Here is a 23004-nt window from a genome sequence, read left to right as displayed (position 1 = left end):
AATAATAATAATAAAAACGATAATGATAATTATAATGGCAATGGTGATGATGATGACTATGATTATCATGACAGCCCACTGAATTCAACTCATTAATATGAATTCTGTTTTTATTTATAGAAATCTAAAAAATCCTTATATACACTCCTGTAGTCCTCCTCACGTCCCCTGCTGTAAAACGCACATCGCTTCGCTGAATATTGCTGCTCTTAACAAATGATTAATAATAATAATTTCCCCTCCCGCAGACCATGAACCGCTCCAAATTTGTCCTGCACTGTTCCGCTCTCTGATTGGTCCGCCCCCTGATTGGCCTGCGCTCCGATTGGCTGAAAGTTACGGCGCTGGGACCGTCCGTCGTCGCAGTTTGTTTTCTCGCCTGCGGCTCAAACTCAGACGGCGAAGCGCTGCTGGAGGCAATGTGGATGTAGTATTCAGCTTTAAATTGTACACATGCTCGTGTGAATACTTCCTTAAAGCGGCGAGAATGTAGATAAGATTCGTGAGTCTGTCTTTCTCTCTGTTCCTTCGAGCGGTTTACATGCGGACTGTCATTCAGAAATTCTACAGATACACTTCGAGCGCTCACGTGTTTGACGTAGCTTGTGTGTATATATTTTTACATTTTTTTTCCACCTTTACTCTCACTTTATTTTCGCTTTTAGCTCTTTTGTGCACTTTGTCCAAGTCCGTTTCATTTACTGCCAAGCTGTCGTTTCACTGACAGACGCGGCTTCACGTTATTCTCGGTTTGAATCACGGATTAAGTTATCGAAATCTTGAAGTCATTGGAAAGAAAGTGCACTTTCTTATTGTTTTATTGCGGAATAACGGCATACCGAGGATTTCTCATTACTGCTGGGAAGTGAACAGTAAGTCCTCCTTCCTTTTTTAACCAAAGTCACTGTAATATAATAGAATTATAACTAGAATTTACCCAAGGAGTCTTGTGAGTCTACAATCAAATTGTGTTAATCTGTGTGTTAGCTTATTCTTTTGCCTTTTATTGGTGTTTTTTTTTTACAAGTTTTAAACGTTTAGTTCTGACTCCAGCTTTTGCCATATTCCTGTCCTCCACGGCATTAATCTACAGAAGTTGTTATTTAAAGTTAAGAATAACAGAGTAGATGAAAAACTAATTTCTAACCTGTTGCAACTCTTTTTACGTTCCCATAAATTAAAATAGTCACAGCTTTAAACAGCACGTTCACACATTACAGCTTAGTTTAATAGAAGTGTCTCGCTGTGTCAATGCAGAGAAGCAGTCTGTATGATAAATAAATGCTATTTCTTTTTTTAAATTAAAATGTAAAGTGAAATCAAACAAATGATATAGAACAATGCATAAATCGTCAGCCACAGGTTGCATGCTTTTCTACCCTTTTCAAACCTTTAACCTTCAATTGGCAGCTACTTTTAATTCCTTGTTAAAGTGCCCATTATAAACTTGAAGAATGACTTTTTTTTTTTTTTGACTGTATTATCAGAGTGGCATCAGTAAATTACTTCATGCAAATGAAGTGAAAATCTATACGTGGTTGTCACAAGCTGCCACATCAGTTAACCTGCACGTTAAAGTGTGCGCAGAGCTGAGACGCTGAGGATGACAGATACTGATCCAAGATACAGCATGTGAAGTATTGAAATAGGATCCCATAAGGTTTGGGGAAGAATTTATGTGGCAGAAAGATTAAAACCACTGTAAGGAGAGACATGTGGACAGGTGGACAGAATAAATCTGCGAGGAAACGTACAGTCTGACTTCCAGAAAATCTCCAGACAGATTTATACCTGTGTCTGGTCAGTGATGAACACCTCACTTTGTTCTGACTGCCACGGAGTCGATCAAGGAACTGTTTGGAGGACGTGAAATAGATGAGATTAAGACAAAACATTTTAGAAGTGAGTGCTTGGATCATTTCTATCTTTGGTAATTTGCCATTTTTTGAAACTTTCCAACACCCTTATACAGTCAAAATGAATGTGCCTGATGTCTATGAGGATGAAGTACAATACAGGAATTCTGATCAAGTGATGATTTATTTACAGGGTCAGATAAACAGCCAGTCACTGGATATACTTTAATCAGCATTTTCATGCCCCTTTTCTCATTTCATTGCCTTCAGATCAGAGCATCTGTCTACATTAGTTAAAGAAAATGGAGCTTTTCTGGGTCTGTCTGTTGCTGGAGATGATCCTGATGTCCACAGCTGTCAGGGGTGAGTAACAGAAGCACTGATTTCAACAGACTTAAGGTGTTGTAGTCAAAAATATTGACCGTAAAACAATGCCAGTAGGATAAATCACAATTCAGCAGCACTTATGAAAGAGTTTTTTTGAAAGTTCTTGCATCTTTGCTATATTGCTGCTATATTACACTCACATTTGTCCATTTTGTATTTCATTGCCTTTCTCTCTCTTCCTTTAATTGCACATTTTGAAGACTTTGTACACATTTTTGCCATCCTTTGTTGTTCTTTTCAGAACTGATACCTTTGCACAGATTTTGGAATATGTACAAGCACTTGTCTGTGCGTGAACTTTTGAGGTGTTTTCAGTTGCTGTCAGGCCCTTTCGCACTTTGTCATGTGGTGTCCTCCCTCCTGCTTATTTACAGATGCTACCAGGCTGGGAATAGAGTAAAATTTAGCATTTTGACTCCAAAACTAAGCTGCAAGAAAGGTCAGTCCTCGAGTTCAGCTCCAGGGAGGAACGCTCAGTACTGCCACAAACAACAACAGCCACACAAGCTGTACGTAGATGAGAACCATCTCCTGCATGCAGGCTTTATGAGCAGACGGTTGTGGAGTTGGCGCCCGTTCCCGAGATCACACCGATGATGAGTTTTCAGTGGGAACAAAGCTGCATTCAGCGAGGCGAAGCAGAGCCAGCATGCAGACATGGGGCCAAAAGTAAACACAGGGCCATAGACCGCAAAGAGATTAGATTAGATTAGCCTATTAGGGATGTTTGCTGTACAATGCCACAGCATTTCCTCCCCCTTGCTGCCTGCAGTGTATCAGTGAAACCAGGGCAGGCAGTGTAAAGGGACAGAAGGCAAGAGTAAAGGAGAAGAGAGGGCAGGGAAGAGAAAAGAGGGTAAAGGAGGGAAAAAAGGTGGTTCCATTTGTTGGGAAGACTGGAATAAGAATGGATGATAAAAGAGACAGAAGGGAAGCAAGGAGAGGCGAAAAGGAATGAGTGAGGAAAAAGGGAGGGGAAATAGATAAGACAAGGAAACAGATTATTGGAAGGCGTGTGAGAGAGAGGGCAGGAGATCATGTAAAGGACAGATGGAACAAAATGTTATCATGTACCTAATAGAAACTTGAGTTCTCGCTTATCTTGTGTTTGGGTAGAGTTGCCAGACAGTTATTTTCTCTTTGTTAAAATACAGTATCAGCACAAGATAGATACAACTTAAACTGCTAGAAAATGAATTTGTAGCTTGCTTTTGTGCACTGCAGTTGCAAAGGAGAGCTCCATTTTGTGTTTTTTAGTTTGTTTTTGGATGTGTAACAGTAACTGAAGACTTAAAGGCAGCTTAAAGACATCCTTACAGTATGGGGGGTCGTGTGTGATGAGAGGGATGCTGGGATTTGGTCACCCTGTGGGCTGAGGTGCATATTTCTGTAATTGTGAATTTGTGGGCTTGTGGTAATGCAGCGTGTTATGTATTCTCTGCCTGCATTTCCTATATAGGGCCCCCTGTTTACACTGTGTTGTATGAAATTGAACAGAGTAATTATATTAGAAATGGGTGATTAGAATCCAAGAACATGAAGATTTTTAACAGATTTTTTTTACTTGCATCTCCATGTGTTGACAATTTTGCAATTTTCAAGGTCAATCCAACAGGCAATATTTGCCTACAATTTCATCCAATCCCAAGATTATTTTCAGCGAAAAGGTCAAAGTAAAAGAATGCTTGCAAGTTTATCCAAACACCAACATTTTCCGCATAGGATAATCCAAGTCAGAACCAAAGTTAGAAGCCAAGGTCAAGTGAAATCTGTTTAACAGTCTAACTTGCTTGCAGATGTGTCAATAGAACTTCCCTTGACAGCATCCCCTCAGGCAGCGCTTACACCCAGGCAGAGTATTGACCTCAACAGCCTATACAAAGCAAAAGTTTTAGCTGTTTCTTGAAAAAAAAATGCACAAAAAAGCCACTAAATGTACTGCAGTGTTTTTAAAATGCTCTGCAAATTCATGACTGTTTAAGCGAGACTTTTGGTAGAACAATGTCAGCAATACTACAAGTTGCCAAGTGTCCCCCCACAGTGATCTACCTTTGCCCACTGAGCAGCTTTGTTGCACAGTGAGAGTTTAATAACTCAGTGGCACATGAACAATAGCTGGTAAGGGGAAAAAAAGCAAGACTGCAGTAGCCCAATTGAATAGCTCAATAATCGCCATAATTATCAGAAGTACCAAAAAAGAGCATACCTCAGACTCGTTATGCTAAAGACCATCCAAAACCAGCCTCAGGGAAGAAGTGACAAGCTGGACAGCCGGCTCCGAGTGTGGGCCAAGTGCGACTCTACAGAAAGAGGATGTTTACGTTAAGATGTGTTTTAGAACTAGAAACTGAACCAGTCCATGGATTTTGCACTGCAATCATATTCAAGTAATAGCAGCAAAGTCTCTACCTGGTGTATTTGGTATGTTACTGTAAATGGATAATGAAGTAAGACAAACTCATGGTTACAGTATATGAGTTTTAAGAACAAAATGACATTAAGGGGTTGACAAATTTGATTATATTGATAGTATAGAAGCGTCTTTGTACCAGCGGGTTTGCTGCATTCTTCACTGCACTCTAGTAAATGGTACAGAGAAACACTTTATTTGTGACCTGGTAACTGCTATCCCAGAGATAGATGCATACCAGAAGCGGGTTACTCAGGGCAACTGTCTAAGCAATTAAAAATAAAAACCTCAGTATCACAGGACACAGCATGACATTTAAAACTGAAAACATTGGCTCTTTTGTTGCCTCATCTATCAGGGCAATCCCCATTTGCACACAAGATTTAGTGACAGTAAATATTTGCTATTGTATAAATCCAGGAAGTTACGTTGCACTGTACTTTCATGCCTACTATAAAATTACAAACAGTGTAACTGTGTAGTTTAATCATGGTTTAATGAAAACTGTGAAGGCTTAACAGCTGTAGTAATTCTTACTGGAAGCAAATTTTCCCTGGGTGTCCTTGGAATTGGTGGAGGCTGAGCATCATGTGGCACTGAAGGCTGTTTTCCAGTGTTGATTGGCAAAGAAAGCAGGAACAGTAAAATAGCTCCGGGCTCTACTGAACTGTTGCAAAGGAATGGGATGAAGAGAAGTCTGGAAGTGGAAGAGATACAGAGACAAACAGACAGACAGATCAACCCAGAGACTCAGACAGATAAAGATGCAACATTTATGCCCTTATTGCAGCAGATGTAAACTCACATAAACTTCACTCCGGAGGCTTACACAACAGTACTGTGTGAACCAGTGTCTGGGCCTCTGTGTGCATGTGTGTGTGTAGTTGAGCATGAGACTGAGCAGCTGAGAGATTAGCATTCTCCCCTGTTACCTGAACAGCACTGAGCTTGATTTCAGGGGTCAAAAACTAGTATCAAGCCAGTGCATATGGAGCTGCTTGCAGGTTTGGACAGACTTAGGCTCAAGAGTGAAGAGTTTAATTCTAGTCTATCATATAGCATGTTTGGCACTTTAAAAGCAACAGCACAGCTGTGTTTTTTTCCTAAAAACTACAGTCAAGACACAGTTAGCTTAATTTATAATGACAGGAGTAAAATCTGTGTTGGTTGTTGGGGGCAGCTACACACAATGACAGTAACTTCCTGGAGACTTAACTGTTGTCTTGGCAACCTGACCGTGATAACAAAAGTCTGAAATTCAACACATATGACTCTAAATAAAGCCATAACTTTTAGGCTTTTATACGGTTACAACAAACAAGATATTGCATTTTGATAAGTGGATTTCAGTTGTTTTTGTTACCTTAGTTCAACAGAATCAGGCTGGCTGTTTCTCTTTATTCCTGGTCTTTATGCTAGCTTAAACCAGGGTTTTTGGTGCCACCAAAAGAGGTTTTAGCAGGCGCCAAAGTAAATTCACCAGCAGAAAATGATAAGAAAAATTTTATCTATTAATTTTTCATGCTGTTAAGTGGTTTTGCTAGTTGGAGTTTTATTCACTCAAACATTTTGTTTGAGTAGTCAGAAATAACAAGAAAACACAAAGATTTCTGTCAAAGAAGGTAACACAAACCCATTGCCCTCAATGTACGTGGATTATTGTACTTACTGCCATGTGCAGTCATGCCTAAAGGACTGAGTATAAACTAAATTTCTCCCCAATGTGCTTCGTCTTTACAGTACAGACATTAAAGTGGCATTGATTATGTTTAATGAAATGTTGAACTATTCTTGAGCCATCGATGTGTGATGGTGTACTTGTCCTCATGACCTAATGTAGATGTAATACTTCATCAAATATCTCTACTGTAGCTTCAAGTACATTCTTCAAGAGTCTTCTACACTTTAAAGAGTAATGGCATCCTTCTAGTCCAATTTCCATCATCATATAACAATTATATGTTAAAAAGGACATGCTGAGGAGCAGATGTTGCATTTAGAAAAAAACTTCTTGTAAATGGAAACACTTGCATAATCTGCATATTGTTCTGTTTCTCTGTTCCTCTGTTTGTTTCTCTGGGGTGATCAATAGGCGGGTGAGGAACAGTGTGCCAGAAATGATAGATACTTGGAAAGCACTGAGCAGATTTCATGCTTTTGTTTCAGCCTCAGAGGTGCACGACTCTACACACATGCACAGATACAATAACTGTGTGATGTGAAGTGTCATGTGCATATCAGATGGTTGTGAGTATGTCGGATGGTATTTACATCAGCCGGCTGTTAAACGCTTCAAACAACTGGAGCAGAGCAGAAATAATGACAATAATAACAATAATAATGTGATTATCAAAGTTAATCCAGTTAATTCAGAGTTTATTCCTGTTATGTTTTGTATTGAAATGACACATCACATGCTCCCGTTTCTGCTCTGCCTCTTCTACACACTTGGTTCAGAAAACAAAGGCTATACCCAGATGAGTGCAGGTTTTGCTCCATGGTTTCCTGAAGTATCGTTCTGTCCAAACAGCTTCATGTTTTTCAGGTGGTGGTGCCACATAGACCACCCATTATCTGGCCAAAGGGAGAGAAACTGACACAGAGATCAGAGGGTTTGTTTGGTGTTATAATAAGTGTAAAGAGTTACAAACTCATTAAAAATGCATCTCCATTCCACGAAACTGCCAAAAAAGCCAACATTACAAACACACATTGAGAAACAGAGCGAGAGAGCGGCTCATCGTCACTGCAGACAATGACAGACAGAAAATGCGGAGTGTAAACAGTCACATACACAGATGCTGCAAACGTATACAAATAGAAGACACTAGCCATAAATATGACTTAACACATGTAAGCACACGCACACACACACACACACACTACCCACAATCACTTAACGACCCTATGCTGCACACACTCATTACTGAGGAATGTAATTAGCATGCTAACACTAACAACGATATGTAGGAGAGGATTGTGGTTGGGTAAAGAGGACTGGAGAAGAAGGCACCTAGTCATCAGAGTTACAAGCATAAATAGCAATGCTGTCAAGTAAAAGTGAAGTTAAAGATGGCTAGACAAGAGTACACACACACAAGAGTAGGGCTACGACTAGCAATTAACTTGTCTACCAATTAATTTGTTGCTAAATTAGAAAATATCAAACTGAAAAATTCCTATCACAAGTTGTCAGGGTTTCCAACGAGGCGTCTTTAAATGTCTCTTTTATCCAACCACCAGTCTAGTATACTAAGAAAAAAGATGAATCGTGCGATCATGCGTTTTCTATCATTGTAATCTGGATAGCTCTGGGTTTGAGGCAGTTATTATGAAGACCTCCATCACTGCAAATAGAGTTGATGAATTTTGGAGCTAAATGTTTCAGTATGGGCAGCGCTGGGTCTGGTGTTGGTTGATCTGTTGACCACAAGATGACCAGTGAGTGAAAAAGCATAAAATTTTAATAAATCATCTCATTTCCTATGTTTAAACTTTGTGTTCTGTATTTGCCCACACACTGAGCTGAAAATGAAAGAAAGCTAAATTACTACACTTTGTAATAAAAAAAACCTTTGTGGTGCGCGTAATGGTAAGCATCTGCCTGTCTCTTTGTGTGAAGACTGGTGGAGGGAGACGAAGGAGTAGAGCATCTTGATTCCTCGCAGTAAACAACTGCATACCACAGACAGATGCTTCAAACAGACAACTTCACTTCATTGTAAACAGACGCGCTCATGGGCTCACATCAGTAAATCTCCTCCACCTTACTCCTGCTGTTGAAGCATGCAACGCGTTCTAAGTCACAGCTAAATATCGTAAATGCCATTTGACATTCTGATAACCATTATATGGCCTAGTGGGCATTTACCTGCCAGTTTCAGTGTTTGCGGTGGAAATGCAGAATCCAGATCACCATAAATGGGCAAAATGTTCATCAGAATCCAGAAAGGAGTTTCTCTGTCATTAGACAGGCTTACAAGTCTTAATATTTACTGAGGGAAAAGCATTTTCATGTCTGTGATAGTGAGATTTGATATTGTGTTTTAGTTGGCACATGCTTAAAGTGAATAGCTAACAATGAAGAAACCCTTTAGATGACTTCTAATATTCTGCAGCTTAGTTTCTGATTTGCTCACAGTGATGCTTTTGTCTTCTGAATGAGAGAAGAGAGAGACTTTATGTGTTTTTGTTTGTTGATTATGTGGTGATTAGCAGACAAAGGGAAGCTTCAAAGGCTCCAAATGACCCTTTTAGTTCCTCTTGTTAAATCCTAACGTCTGCACCAAATGTTGTCTTATTGGCTGTTGGGGACCAGTAGAGCTATGGCTGTCAAAGCAGTCCAAATGCCAAATAATGCAATTTGTCACTTAAAGGAAGCTTACAAAAAACCTTAATAGTCTCTAAGACTCACCTGTAAGTTGCCCAAAACTTTTCATTTTCTCTGTAACATATATTTCGTTGAAAACTATCGTACATTATAGCATAACATGCCAGTCAACCAGCACTGACGGGGACACATTTGCAGGGAACAGACTGAGGACTTTGAGGAGCAGCTTCACCCCCTACACCCCCCTTTCTGCAGCCACTGTGCTGCAGCTCAGACTTTTACAGGGTCTGTTAATGTTAAGGGCTATTAGCCCACATTTAGATAAAGTCAATGTTTGCTTTGACTTTGCTAATGGTGGGGTATTCATGGGCCTGTCTGGACGTTCTCTGCGGGGGCTGACAGCGTGTCACAGTGATGCGATGTGTGTTTGTGGAGGGGGAGCAGCTGAAAGAAAAGCAACAGGAGAAGATAAGATAGTAAAAGAAGGCGTTGTGGCAAGAAATAGTGAGAGACAAACAAAGAAATGTAACAGTGACTTTAACCTCTAAACACAGGTTTGCCATCTACCTCAAAGTAGCTTTATGACTAAAGGCAAGACTCTAGATCTTTTTAGAGTGGCATCGCTTCTTCAAATGGAAATATCTAAGGTATCTTAAATGTAATTGTACACTGTGTTTGCCAAGGATTCTGTCTAATATATTTTGTATCTGTAGGATTCTTCATTCAAGTTAAGAAAGTTCAGGATGTATTGAGTTTTTACAGTGAAAATCTGCAACCCAAAATTTAAATCAACTCTGAAAGAAATGGAACATCACCTCTCAGAACTCCAAACAGTTTGGTGGCATATTTTTCTCCCCTCACATTTTTACTCACTGTCGGCTCATTTTTGATTGCAGTATAAAGTCTTGTACTATTTTGGAAACGGCACAACCATGGCTAAAAGGAGGGAAAAGTCAGAAATCTCTTTTGTGTAGTATGAATGCCAGGAGTCATTAAAGAGAAAAAGTGACAGTTTTACTTCTTTCATTATTATTAGCCTGCAGTTCAGCCCAGTCCAGCTGAAAAGTCTTTTAAATTTCTGCCTGAATCACTAGTTTTATGTTTTTGAAGCTTAGATTTGGTTAAGTTGCCCAATTTAACAGCACATCACACCTGATTAGTTGAAAGACCTTCGGAAAGTTCTGATAATTCAGTCCTGGCTCTGACTAATGGTGTAATTTTGGCCATTTTGTAAAGACAACATGATTTCACATCCACCGTGGTTTTTGGGATTGAGAGGGTTATAAAAGGCAAATTGAGGGATCAAGTAGTTTTAACTTTACTGCAAGCACAACATAAATGCATACTACAGTATATGATGAGCTCATAATTACAGGGCAATGCTTAGGTTTTTGTTAGCAGGAAGGTAAAACGGTACGTGAGGAGCAGCGAAGGCATTTAAATGCTTCCTAATCATCAATTTCTCATTGCTCATTTGTCTTTTTTTACTTTGTAACACCCATTTATAATAACACACAGCATATCTGCGTGCCTTGTCCCTTCGCAATCTCTTATTTGTTTCCACTTGTCACATGCAGATGATTATACTCTTTCATTTCTGTTTTGATTGCGACTTTACATATTCTGAAATTCTCCTCTTTCTCCTCACTCTTTCTCCTACTCTTTCTCCTCCAGCATGTCTGCCTGCATCCAGCATAGTATTGTGTGGGTCGTGGCGCCACAGTGCCGTATTGTGGTCTCAGCGGGGTTGGGGTATGTTTGGTCAACGCTACAGCACAGCGGGTCAAAGGGCAGCCAGTAGATCAGGGAGGGGGTCAGGGAGAGTTTGTGCGTCAGTTTGTGCACCCACACTGTGAGTGTGTGTGTCCGTGTGTGAGGTAGGGTCAGAGAAAGCACATGCTGGCACCAGAGGAGACTGTAATAACACACCAGGAACCCCACAGGACACAAGATACTGCTTTCACTCCTTTTTCACCACTTTGTCTCCTGCGCACATCAGAAAGAGAATTGCCAAACAGCAAGTATAACATTCGATTTAGATAATGCAAACCACTGTGACAATTTTCTCAACAATTTGTTGCTTAAATTTGTCCCAAATGCGTCCCCTTATTCAAATCTGTTAACACAATTAACACACACTTTTGCCTAATATGTATATTGAATTTTAAAAAAATGTTCATGTTAGCAATTGTGGCCAGCAGTAATGTCAGTGGAGTTTGTGTCCTTGCCTATTGGTCCTATTGGTATTGATCCTAAAACTTCACATGTAAACATTGCAGAAGTCATGCATTTTAAAATGAAAATGTTTAAGTGTGGATGTAGCCATAGATACACTTGAGATGCAGTCAGTAGAGGCAAGATAAAAAAAACTATTGAAGTTAAAAGTTTATGGTACTTGTCACTACATGCTGACTCTTTGGTATCAGATATGTCAAAGTAAATTCCATGTTATCTGACTATTAAAACAGGTTGGTTCCCTTTAGCAAATGTTGCATACCAGTGGAACGATGTTCCAAGTTACGTTGGATGATCAGTAGACTTTGCAGGCAGTGCTTTTTATCCGAAGCTATATTTTTTTCTAAAGGTGAAACAAAACAGTATAAACTGTCTATACAGAAGTCTGAGTTTCACTCGCTTCTTCTCTTGTCTCTGCTCTGCTGCCTGTGATTCATCTGTTTTCTCTCACTTTCTATCTCTCCCTGTGACATTTTAATTCCTCTTCCACTTTCTTTGTCTCTGCTGGTTTCTCGCTTCCTTGTCTACCATTCAGTCAAACCCCTTTAACCCCACCTACCACACACACACACACACACACACACACACACACACACACACACACACACACACACACACACTTGGACACACACACACAGTCTCCAGCTGTTTTTCCTGATGGCGTTACAAATGAGACATTGAAAAGTGGTCGCTGGGACAGAAGACACAGACCCTTGTTTTCTCTGGGCTTCGGTCTGTCAGGTTGGGTCGGGTGAGGGGTGGTACAGCACTTAGAGAAGTTGTGTGCTTGTGTTTATGTGTGTGATTGACAGAACAACAGGACCTTAAAACTAGCCTGAGCAAAAATATCACTGCTTCGAGTTCAGTGTCAAATGTGATTGACGTGTTAAAGACAGCTGGCCACAATCTCTCTGTCCTTGACTGTTTGTCAGACATACAGGTGACCTTGGACCCCAGGAAATGGAGGCTGATCTGGGCCAGGATGTTAAGGCCGACAGCTTGAGGAAATACTTTTTGTGAGCCTTTTCTCTAGCTCCTAGCTATGACGCATTGGGGAGTCCTGTTGAGCTCTTATTTGTGTCATTTTAAATGTGTGCGCTCTTTCTTAAGACAAAAAAAGTCTCAGATACATAAGTTTATAGATTCAGGGGCATTTTTTATGACCGAAAAAGTGGTATTAAAGCATGACACAAAGTTGAAAACCACCACACACGAGTGAACATAAATGCAGTAATCGTTTTCTTCAGTGCCAGCTGTCGATGTGGAATCCGTACTGCTGGAGGAATGTGAGAGGAGTAGCGGAGATCTGGGGGTCAGTTCAGCAAAACAAGCATATTGGAAGCGACATATACAATGGCGACTTGGAATATGTTGCTAAACTGATGTATTTCTGCCATTTGGTGTTTACTCATTTATTTTCCTTAACAAAATTTGTGGCATCTCAGAATTCAAAATCCCAATGTAATGTATTTATAATGTCTATTTTGACATCATTCATCATTTACATACATATACTAACATACAGTTGTGATAAGCTGTGGAAAACTTTTAGGATCAGGTTTTACTAGAAAAAAAAGAGCTGCTGCGCTCAGAGTTAAGTCAGCCATCGTGGGGGTCAGATAATTGTTTAAAAGGAGACACAACAGCCAGTGTCAGGTGCTGAGCGGGTTTCTGAAGTTATATGATGTCTGACAAGCAGTTCTGTTGAAATATACTGGCGCCCTTAGTCTGTCTTTATAATTTGAGCCTTTAGCTTTACGTATAGTGAATTTCACTTCAAGTGCTGTCAGTCTAGCTTTAAATCTGGTGCTTGGCCTTCCACTTGTTGAATCTGTCAGTACAAGCAGTAATTTTTTGATTAAAAAGTTGCATAATTTGGTTCTAATCTGCCATATCTGAACCTTATGTGCTTGGCTTTTAATCTAGGAAGTACGTGAGTGTAGTGTGGCTTTAAAATGATTAAATCATGTGCTGAAATTAGTGAAGCTGAGAATTTGGCATCAATTGCAAGTCTTTCAATCCAGGAGAAACATCAGGAAGAGCACAGTCCGCAGTGAGAGGGGTCCCTCCTCTTGTGCTCTTCCTGATGTTTCTTCCATTTTTCCCCAAGTAGTCAATTTATTTTGTGAAATTTTTATGAGTTTGATATATACATTATGAAGCCGTTTCTTCATTTTGAATTATAAAAATATATTTACTTTATGTCACTTTGAAATAGATTTAATGCATAACAGTCTACACTGAGCTAAAACATCTGTGCTCACAGACAACTACCAAAAGCCAAAAGTTCATATCCCAGACCTTGACACAGTGAATTTCAACTATTTTGTAACTTCAAATGCAGCCAAAGCAGAGAGTGCATCCTGTGTTGATTATTGTTAGCAATAGAGGATGGCATTTCTTGCATTTTTCCCAAAGCAAGAGGCAAAACATTGACTAGATCTGTAAAAAATTACAAAAACAGGTATTGGTTACAGCCACGGTGAAATATCTCAGGACATTAATCCCCTGCCAGCAACCACACATTGCTGATGCAGAGCTGAAAGGTCTGCAGACCAAGTTAGCCCTGTTAATCATTTCCCACTACATGGCCCTCCATCACACTGGTCAGCTCAGTGTACTTATTATCTGGAGGTAATCCCTCTGTTGTGTTGGCACCATTATCACACCAGGACACAACAGGCCTATTCTTCCACGTGTAATTAACAAAAGTACTTATGAGCTGCTTTCTGGGATTTAACTGTTGTGTTGTCGGAGCTTTAGTGAGGCAGTGGGATGTGGTGGAAAATGGAGAAGGTGGGGGGAAAGGAAAGCTCTCAGATCAGAGCGTAGTGGCGGTTTAGGAGTTGAGGTGTGTAGCTTTAGCCATACTGGATTACATGTGGCAAGTTTTAGTTGAGAGTGAAGATTAGTTTACTCTGTCTGCTGCGTGTAGCTCTCAGCGGAAGAAAGTTGCACAATTTTCTGTAGTTTTGTACTGAAAAACTGTTCTGAAGTACTTGTTTAAGTGATGATTTTTTTCATTTTACAGTTGCTGTCCGCTCCCTACACACCCACAGCACACCTGCACAGGTGTTTCCTTCTAATATCCCTGTTTAGAAAACTTCTCAGCATTGTGTGGGCTTGTACAGACTGTACTTGTTTGACATCTCCTTCAATCCCCTGGTAGTTTTCCTGCCACTTGTTATGGTGTACAGTTCATACCTTTTGTCACTCAGATTGACTCTGTCTCCCAAAAATTCTGTTCCTATACAACTAAATGGCATTCAACACATTTTCTCTCCAAAAGGTAAGACTATGGTGTAATAGGAAAGTTTTTGTAGGCAGTAAGAGGGGAGGATGGTAGTATAAGTCAACAGCAGAACCACCACCCAGGAGACCAGGTCCTACGTCCCATGTGGAGCCATTATCCTTCAACCTAAGTTTTGTTTTAATTTGCTGTCTGTGTAGGCTAAAACTACATTATCGGGTTTATGAAAATACCTTACTGTGGTTTTCACTCTCAATATCTAAGTGTTATAAGCTTGGTTATGTAATTCAGCCCCAAAACAAATGGAATGTATTTAAATCCAAACCCTTCGAAACTGAAGGCATTATAACTAATGGAGTAGATAGAGATTTTAGAGTACTTGGTTAGGAAAATAGTGCATTTTGCAAACAAATGCAACCCTTTCACAATATGTTTCAAGCTTCTCCTGTATTTTCTGGGTTATCAGGGTGATGAGCCCCACATCATCTAATATACACTGATCAAGCATAACACTATGACCACCTGCTTAATATTGTGTTGGCCCCCCTTTTGCTGCCAAACAGCCCTGACCCGTCAAGACATGGACTCCACTAGACCCCTGAAGGTGTGCTGTAGTATCTGGCACCAAGATGTTAGCAGCAGATCCTTTAAGTTGCAAGGTGGGGCCTCCATTTATTGGATTTATCCAGCACATCCCACAGATGCTCAATTGGACTGAGATATGGGGAATTTGGAGGCCAAGTCGACATCTCATTGTTGTGCTTCTTAAACCATTCCTGAACCATTTTTGCGTTGTGGCATAGTGCGTTATCCTGCTGAAAGAGGCCACAGACATCAGAGAATACTGGTTCCATGAAACGGTGTACATGGTCTGCAACAATGCTCAGGTAAGTGGTACCTGTCAAAGTAACGTCTGCATGGATGGTAGGACCCAAGGTTTCCCAGCAGAACATTGCCCAAAGCATCACATTGCCTTTGCTGAGGTGCCTTCTTCCCAGCATGCATGCTGGTGCCATGTGTTCCCCAGGTAAGCGACGCACCCGGCCATCCACGTGATGTAAAAGAAAACATGATTAATCAGACCAGGCCACCTTCTTCCATTGCACCGTGGTTCAGTTCTGATGCTCACATGCCCATTGTTGGCGCTTTTGGTGGTGCACAGGAGTCAGCATGGACACCCTGACTGGTCTGCAGCTATGCAGCCCCATACACAACAAACTGCCATGCATGGTGTATTCTGACACCTTTCTATCAGAACCAGCATTACCTTCTTCAGCAATCTGACCAACAGTAGCTGGTCTGTTGGATCGGACCACACAGGGACCAGCCTTCTCTCCGCACATGCATCAGTTGGCCTTGGCTGCTCTTTCTTGGACCATTTTGATAGATATTGACCACTGCAGACCAGGAACACCCCACAAGAGATTCAGTTTTGGAGATGCTCTGACCCAGTCATCTAGCCATCACAATTTGACCCTTGTCAAACTGGTTCAAATCCTTATGCTTGCCCATTTTCCTGCTTCAAACACATCAGCTTTGAGGACAAAATGTTCACCTGCTGCCTAATATATCCAACCCACTATCAGGTGCCATAATGAAGAGATAATCAGTGTTGTTCACTTCACCTGTCAGTGGTCATAATGTTATGCCTGATTGGTGCACGACTAGTCAGCTAAAAAGATTTTTGTTATGAGATATATTGTGATGCGTTACAAACAGTTACAACTCGGCAGAGTAGAATACATTTTCTTCAAAAATGTAATTGAAAATACAGTTCAGATGTTTAGGAGCATACTTATTTGGACAGAGCTAACTCTAATTAGTGTATTGAGTTTGGTGACATCATGTGGTTCCCAGCCTTCACCAGAGCAGAAGTCTAATAAGCCAAAATAATTGTAAACACTTATGTGAGTGTGCAGAAAAGACATTTTGAATGAAATAAATTTACTGATTATTAAGCACCATCACAATGTTGTGTAACTTCTGCTATTAATTGCTATTTTTACATGAGGTCTTAAGATGTCCTGATATTTTTGCACCAATGGGAAGCTATACTGTAGTCTTATAGATGGTATCTTTTCCCAGTTTTTCCTCATATTTCTGACACACATTCACATTTATACAAAATCTTAAGAGGAAAACAAGAAATGCCAACACATGAGAGAGACAGAGAGACGGAGCGATTAGTCTATACTGACAGTTATAAGTGACATGATGACTGATTCATTTCAGGCAGTAATCTGGACTTGCCTGTGTGTGTGTGTTTGATGGAGAGTGTTCACCATCAATCAGCACTTCTCAGACTCTGTTCCTGGCTCACTGTGTGCGTCATGGCAAATACTGTATGCGCCCGGACATACACACACACATTCAGTTTATGAAATTAATGATTCAACTAGTGAACTTCTTTTCATATACTGGAAGTCTAGTTAAGGAAACTTTAAACGGAGCTGTGCCCAGTTTTCCAAAAGTATTTTAAGGTCACGATAATGTTAGTCTCACCGGTAGTTAAAGGTTTTCCAACCGAGACGGAATTCTTGCAGGTATTTGAATGGCCAAAGCGGCACCTTTCCGTATTACGTCATGTTGCGGTCCGCCAAAAGCTGGAGCCAGTTTTAGTTTACTGTCTGTGTTGGCACGCACATTGCTTGAACAGACTGGCATAATTCAAATGAATGAAAGGGCGATGCTGTCTCAGTGATTAAACACATTCTTAGACTCCACTTTTGTTTTCTTTTTTTTTACCGATGTGCATGTGATGTAGATTTGCAAGCTGAAATATAATTTTAACTAGGAAAATGTCATTGCTGAACATACGGTATTTGCTTTTCAGCCAAACATTACTTTCTGAGGCCACCACCCTTGTTTCATAAAGGTGAAAGGTTTGTGTAAGCTTGTTGTATCTTCATTTGGGTATTTCCCCTCTTCTTCTTGCATTTTTTTCCATTTAAGGCTTTGGGAGACATTTAGATGTCAGTCAACATGGGGAGATTAGAAAAAGGAGGCACAGGCTAAAGCACATGAAACCACACACACACCTTATGCCCTCTCACACACACACAGTACGCTAAGACAGTGACCAGAGCTGAACAAATGGACTTAGTCACGGCTGAGGATTGGTGTGGAATGTAGGAGGGGGGCACAAGTGTGTGTATATGTGCATGCGTGTGTGTGTGTGTGTGTGTGTGTGTGTGTGTGTGTGTGTGTGTGTGTGTGTGTGTGTGTGTGTGTGTGTATATGTGCATGCGTGTGTGTGTGTGTGTGTGTGTGTGTGTGTGTGTGTTTTATGTGCATGCTTGGAATGTTTGACTCCCCACCCAGTGAACCAGAAAACACACAGGTGGAGGAGGTGGAGAAAATGTGAGGGAGAGGAGGAGGAAATACAGGAGGAAGAATGAGGGAGAAGAGAATAGGAATACTGGATTATTACGTTCAGACACTGAAATGTATTTTCAAGTTTGGCTGTTTCTTTTGAAGTTAAGTCATCAATTCTTCTTTTAGAAATATCAATTTACGTGACTACAGAGAGGTAGTGTGCAACAAACAGCAGAATGATTTTCGCTTAACTCAAAAACATAGGAAAACTAAATAAAATGTCGTAGACATCAAATATTTAGATGACAACCCAGTAAGTATTGATGTGATGAGCTGCAGATGAAAGGACAGCTAGACATCAAACCTTGAACTGGATCTTTAGATTCCTTGGTTACCTAAGCCATCTTTGCACAAAGACATCATCACATTACAATGCAAGGTTCACTTTGCACTGAAATATATTCATTCAAATGCTGTTGTAACATTTTTCTTTGCAAGTCATTTTTATTTGGTTGATGAGTAACTTCAGGTTACTGTAAAGTAACTAATGACTGCTAGGAAGAACCAGTGACCCACTTTATTGAATATATAATATGAGGTGAGATCAAGAAATTCAGAGATTATACGTGTAAAAATATTTTTTTAAAGTACTTAATTTAAGTTTGATTGCCACCCCCTTCTCCCTGTACCTCAATACAGGGCTTCTAGCACTTCACTGTCATGACATTGACTCATCAACTCGAATTTAATTTTGGGTGAGAGGAAGAAGTATTAGGGAGCCAAATCTCCCTAGTAGGAGAGTGATTGTTTTGTTGTGGCCAAATTACCACTCTGTGACAGGGCACATTGTAGCACCCATCACACAACAGTTCAGTTTGTTTGTGCAGAATGTTCTCATTCAGATGCTTCAAGACTCTACCTCTCTGCCACAGATTGTTGTGGACTTGTGCGCAGTTCCCAACCATGCATAAATGTACAACATTGTTGTCAAAGAAACCAACAAGGATGCTCCTGCTGTGCCCCTGACTGCAGGTACCTTGTCCAGTTTTAGAAACTGTGAGCTCTTTCACTATGCAAACTGTTCTTCTCTTGATGGTAGCTGCAAACCCACCTCTTGTCAGCAGTGATGATGCTTAAAACGAAGGTTGGATCAGCCTGGCTGCCGACTGACACAGAATAAGATGTTTTCTGCTCTGTTTCAGTTTGAAAAATTGATGGTAGGCATCTATTAGTGGTCGCAAAGGCATTCATGATTGTTACTGCCTGCACATGTTGCACGCATGCGGCTGCAAAACTCTCTGTGCACGTGCACAATTAACAGTGCTAACACTTTTCCATCACATATAAATTGAGTTAATAATGCCTGTGTCAGCGTTGGCCTTCCAGGGTCACTTACTTCAATGCAGCCCTTTCAAATCTTATCTGGAATTATATAATTGCTATGAAGCCAAATTCATCTATTGTATTAATAAAGCTGGTCTCTCTCGCATTCTAACTCCTTTACTCTTTATATGAGTTATGTCAATATGAATGGCTCCCTCGCAGCAAATATTCACCTCTTTATCACTGAGCTGGAGCACAGCAGGTGGTGGTACTCTGTGTGTGTGCGCGTGCATGTGTGTTTGTGTGTGTTATCACTGCTGTTAATGAGTAACAGTGTCTGCCTCCAGAATGCTGATAAACGTCAGGTCGAGGACACCGCTTTGCTTCACGCACACATGCACACAAACGCGCACACACTCAGGAGTGTTAACTATTTCTTATCTTATGCCAACTATTCCCTGCCTTATCTGTGAGGCACGAGACAAGGACACACACACCCACACACACACACTACTCTTACCTCACAGGTGGTCATTTACCATCGTCATTCTGTTGAGATTAGTAGACTGAAGTTAAAGTGTGGTTGTTTACCTCAGAAGGCATGCGTATAAAGCGTGTTTTCTCTTTGTCAGTGTCGGGTTAACTGGGTCCTTGCTAAGTTATGTCCACAGCTGGTGACCGTAACCTGACAGTGACTGAATAAGTAAATTGACCCCAGCCTCAGATTCCTCACATGCAACCACAACACCTGCCACTGCTGCAGTTTTGGGGAGAGACTTTGCAGCCCAACAAATGTTTCTCAGAGGCTACTGCTGATTGTTTGAGTAAAATGAAATTTACACATCTGCTTGTTTTCTCTTGCATACTTAATTTTTTCTTTTCTTTTTTTTTTTTTTACTGAACCACCTTTAATTCAAAACTTGATTTCCAGTGCAAAAAAACAACTGGCAAAATTCGCCATTTGTCAGAGTCAGAAACTGTAACAAAAAAAAAAACAATGTAAGCTTAAAATTGATATATCATCAAAATCCCTTCACTCCATTTGTCTTGTTTAAAAAATTGACTAAAATAAATAGTTTGATTCTTTAAATAAGAAAAAAATTCTGTGTTACTTGTCACAGTCATGATGGCAATTACTGACTCAGCTGCATCCAGTAGTCAGGTGACGAAAAAAGGAAGTACAACATTTTTTTTGTTTTCTTTTTTACAAAAGTTGCTCCGAGGTGTGATTGCATACTATAGATAATCAAAGAAATTCAAATTTTGTTTTCTCTTTATGATTGAAACCATAACAACTGTTACACTGCAAAAAAGGATTTTTGAATTTTCTCTACTTCTCGTCATGATAATGCTATTTATGTAGAGGTATAGGACTTTCTATTGCAGTGAAAGATAAACCAACAGTGAGTAAAAATGCCCAGAAACTACTTATGGTTCAGATTGTTAATGACTGTCAGGAATATATACATTGCGTGAAACAGGCAGTTTTTACATTTCATGTCGTTTTTGTTTTCTTTTAAAGTGTTTATGTATTCTCAGTAGCACTAACACACCTCCAATTTTAATGTCTGCTACTCCCAACCACTTGTTTTAAGCATATCTTACATTGCGGCTTAATTTATATACATATTTTTTTAAATTATTGTTATTTTGATTAAAGATGAATGTGATGTTTCTTGGTAACTGACTTTAAATCAGAGCTTCTGCCCCCTGTCTGTGTCAGGTCATACTTTGCACTAAAATGTAACCCAGTCCCCAGCCTCCATACACTGACCAGTCAGGAATGATGCGCACAACACTCACAAACACGCACTCTACTGGAATAGTACTAGTGGCCTTTGATCTACTTTCAGCCCTAGCTGGCCTGCTCGCTCTGGTTAGACTTTTTCCTGCTCACCTTTTTGATCATCTTTCACTTTTGTTCCTTACTTCTTGATGAAGGAGCTATAAGATGATGCTGTAGTCTTTACTTTGCCAGACATGATGTTGTATTTGACCAACCTCAGGCTAAAGCTCGGAGAGGTTTTTACGTTTTCATCTGGAAAAAATATGTAATCAGGCAGCCCTCTCTTTATCTCCCCATATAGCATTTGCTGTATGGTTGTGAGTCGAGATAAAGACAGTTAAACAAACCTCATGGCGTGAGATGGATGTTTTAAAGATGCGTGTCATGTTTAAATACGCACACTGTCAAACTGTGTTGAATGTAATCTTCTTTTCTTCTCTGTCTGTGAAAGACAGAAGACACAGAAAAAACAATTTTTGTCTTCATTTGTGAGCAACTACCCGGATCAGTTTTCAACAAGTCGTGACTGCAGGTTGTTAGCGGATGTCTGCACCTCTGTCACTCTTTTCACTTCTTTTTTGTCTCACAGGATGTGAATGTAATAAAAGGTTATACCAAGCAAAGTATATTCTGTTACAGTTGTTGTCCAAGGTAGTCATTAAAATGTCAGTTCCTTGTCCAGTCTGCAGTTTAGCAGTAAATCCTCAAATGTAGCAGGTAGCTGTTTATGTGGATTAATCCCTCTATCTTTATCCCTTCCTGACTTCATCCCTTAACTCTCTGTTGAGGTGCATGTACTTCTTGTCTTTCACACCCTACTTCCTCCCTTTCTGTACTTTATATAATGGGCCCACGGTGTTACTACACACTCACCCACACAAGTGCATACTGTGCATGATGTGGTTTTCATAAAGCCCTTTATAAGCTTTAAAAGAATGCTGTAGGTTTAAAGGTGCCCTCAGGATTTTCGTGGTTTGCAGAACTCTGTGTTTCCTGTAACGGTTTCTTCAAAAAGCTTTATTCCCGCTTTCCCCATGTTCCAGTACCTTCTGTCTTTTCTTTGTGAGATTAAACTACTACAGTGTTTACTTGCGTACAGGCTGCAATTTCACAGTTTGTGTTGACATTTGTTCTGAATTTGACTTTTGAATTTCAAAAATGCATTTAAGCATGACTTTGTTAGGAGCACAGACCTTGGTCTTTGTAAATGTTAATTCAGTTGCTTCATTCCCCCTCAGGACAAAAACGGATGTGATCACTGAGTTCCTTTTTGGAACCAGTTTTTAAGAAAGACACTGTATTACTCTTAATTAGAGAGGCAATTTTAAACAGCTTCAAATAACTCAGCCAATAGTTTGCCAATAAACAATCAATCAAAGATTAAATGAATGAAATCCAGTGGATACTTTACACAACAAACACTTATTTTTGTCATTAGTCAGTTCAGCTACATTAGGAATTATGATAAAGTGAACACAAGGTTGCTTGAATTACAAATTAAATAGTAAACATATAATGGCATAATTTAAAATAGCTACAACTATTGGCCCAACAAATAAACAGCATAAACAAACTGCAGCCTGCCACAGTAAATAACCTGTAAGGTTATTAATCTCTTCATAGTAGTTTGAATAATCCACCTGATTTATAAGATGGAGTGATTTATTCTGTAGTTAATGTTAGTCCAGCTGCTGAAAACATCTACTCAGCTGCAACAGATGTCCACAAATACTGCCTCAGAACCTTTATCAGTCCAGGAAATCTGTCAGTATTTACTGCCACCTCCAACATGTATTTATACTCAGAGCAGAGCGTCGTAACTACACGTCCTCATTTTAGTTTGAATGTTGTGGGAAGCATATGATCTGTGTTAGCATTTTAAAAAAAAATATTGGTGTAATGTGAGCCTCAGGTAGAGAACCAAACCAGACATCCACCAAACACGTTTTTACAACTTGATGCTACAGAGTTCATCAACACAACTACCACAGTCTGTAGGGAGATGTGCTTGTTTTATGTAGCTCTTACAGGTGGTCAGCAAACACACCTGTAACTCCATCTTTGTAAACAGAGACACCACCTGGTGGAATGACCAGGTACAACAGCCAATGT

The 23004-nt window shown here is 40.0% G+C and overlaps 1 protein-coding gene across 1 annotated transcript in view; it reads left to right on the top strand.

The window, feature by feature from the left end:
* Positions 1–371: 371 nt before the first annotated feature.
* Positions 372–23004, top strand: part of fgfrl1a (fibroblast growth factor receptor like 1a) — an 81044-nt gene continuing 58411 nt past the window's right edge. Inside the window, exons 1-2 of the mRNA XM_023285195.3 lie at positions 372–872; positions 2127–2219. Coding sequence (XP_023140963.2) covers positions 2159–2219 — 61 coding nt within the window. The 5' untranslated portion in view covers positions 372–872; positions 2127–2158. The remainder of the gene's footprint in view (positions 873–2126; positions 2220–23004) is intronic.

The sequence above is a fragment of the Amphiprion ocellaris genome, chromosome 13, assembly GCF_022539595.1.
Source record: "Amphiprion ocellaris isolate individual 3 ecotype Okinawa chromosome 13, ASM2253959v1, whole genome shotgun sequence".
Lineage (NCBI taxonomy): Eukaryota > Metazoa > Chordata > Actinopteri > Pomacentridae > Amphiprion > Amphiprion ocellaris.
This window is presented reverse-complemented; position numbering and strand designations above follow the sequence as displayed.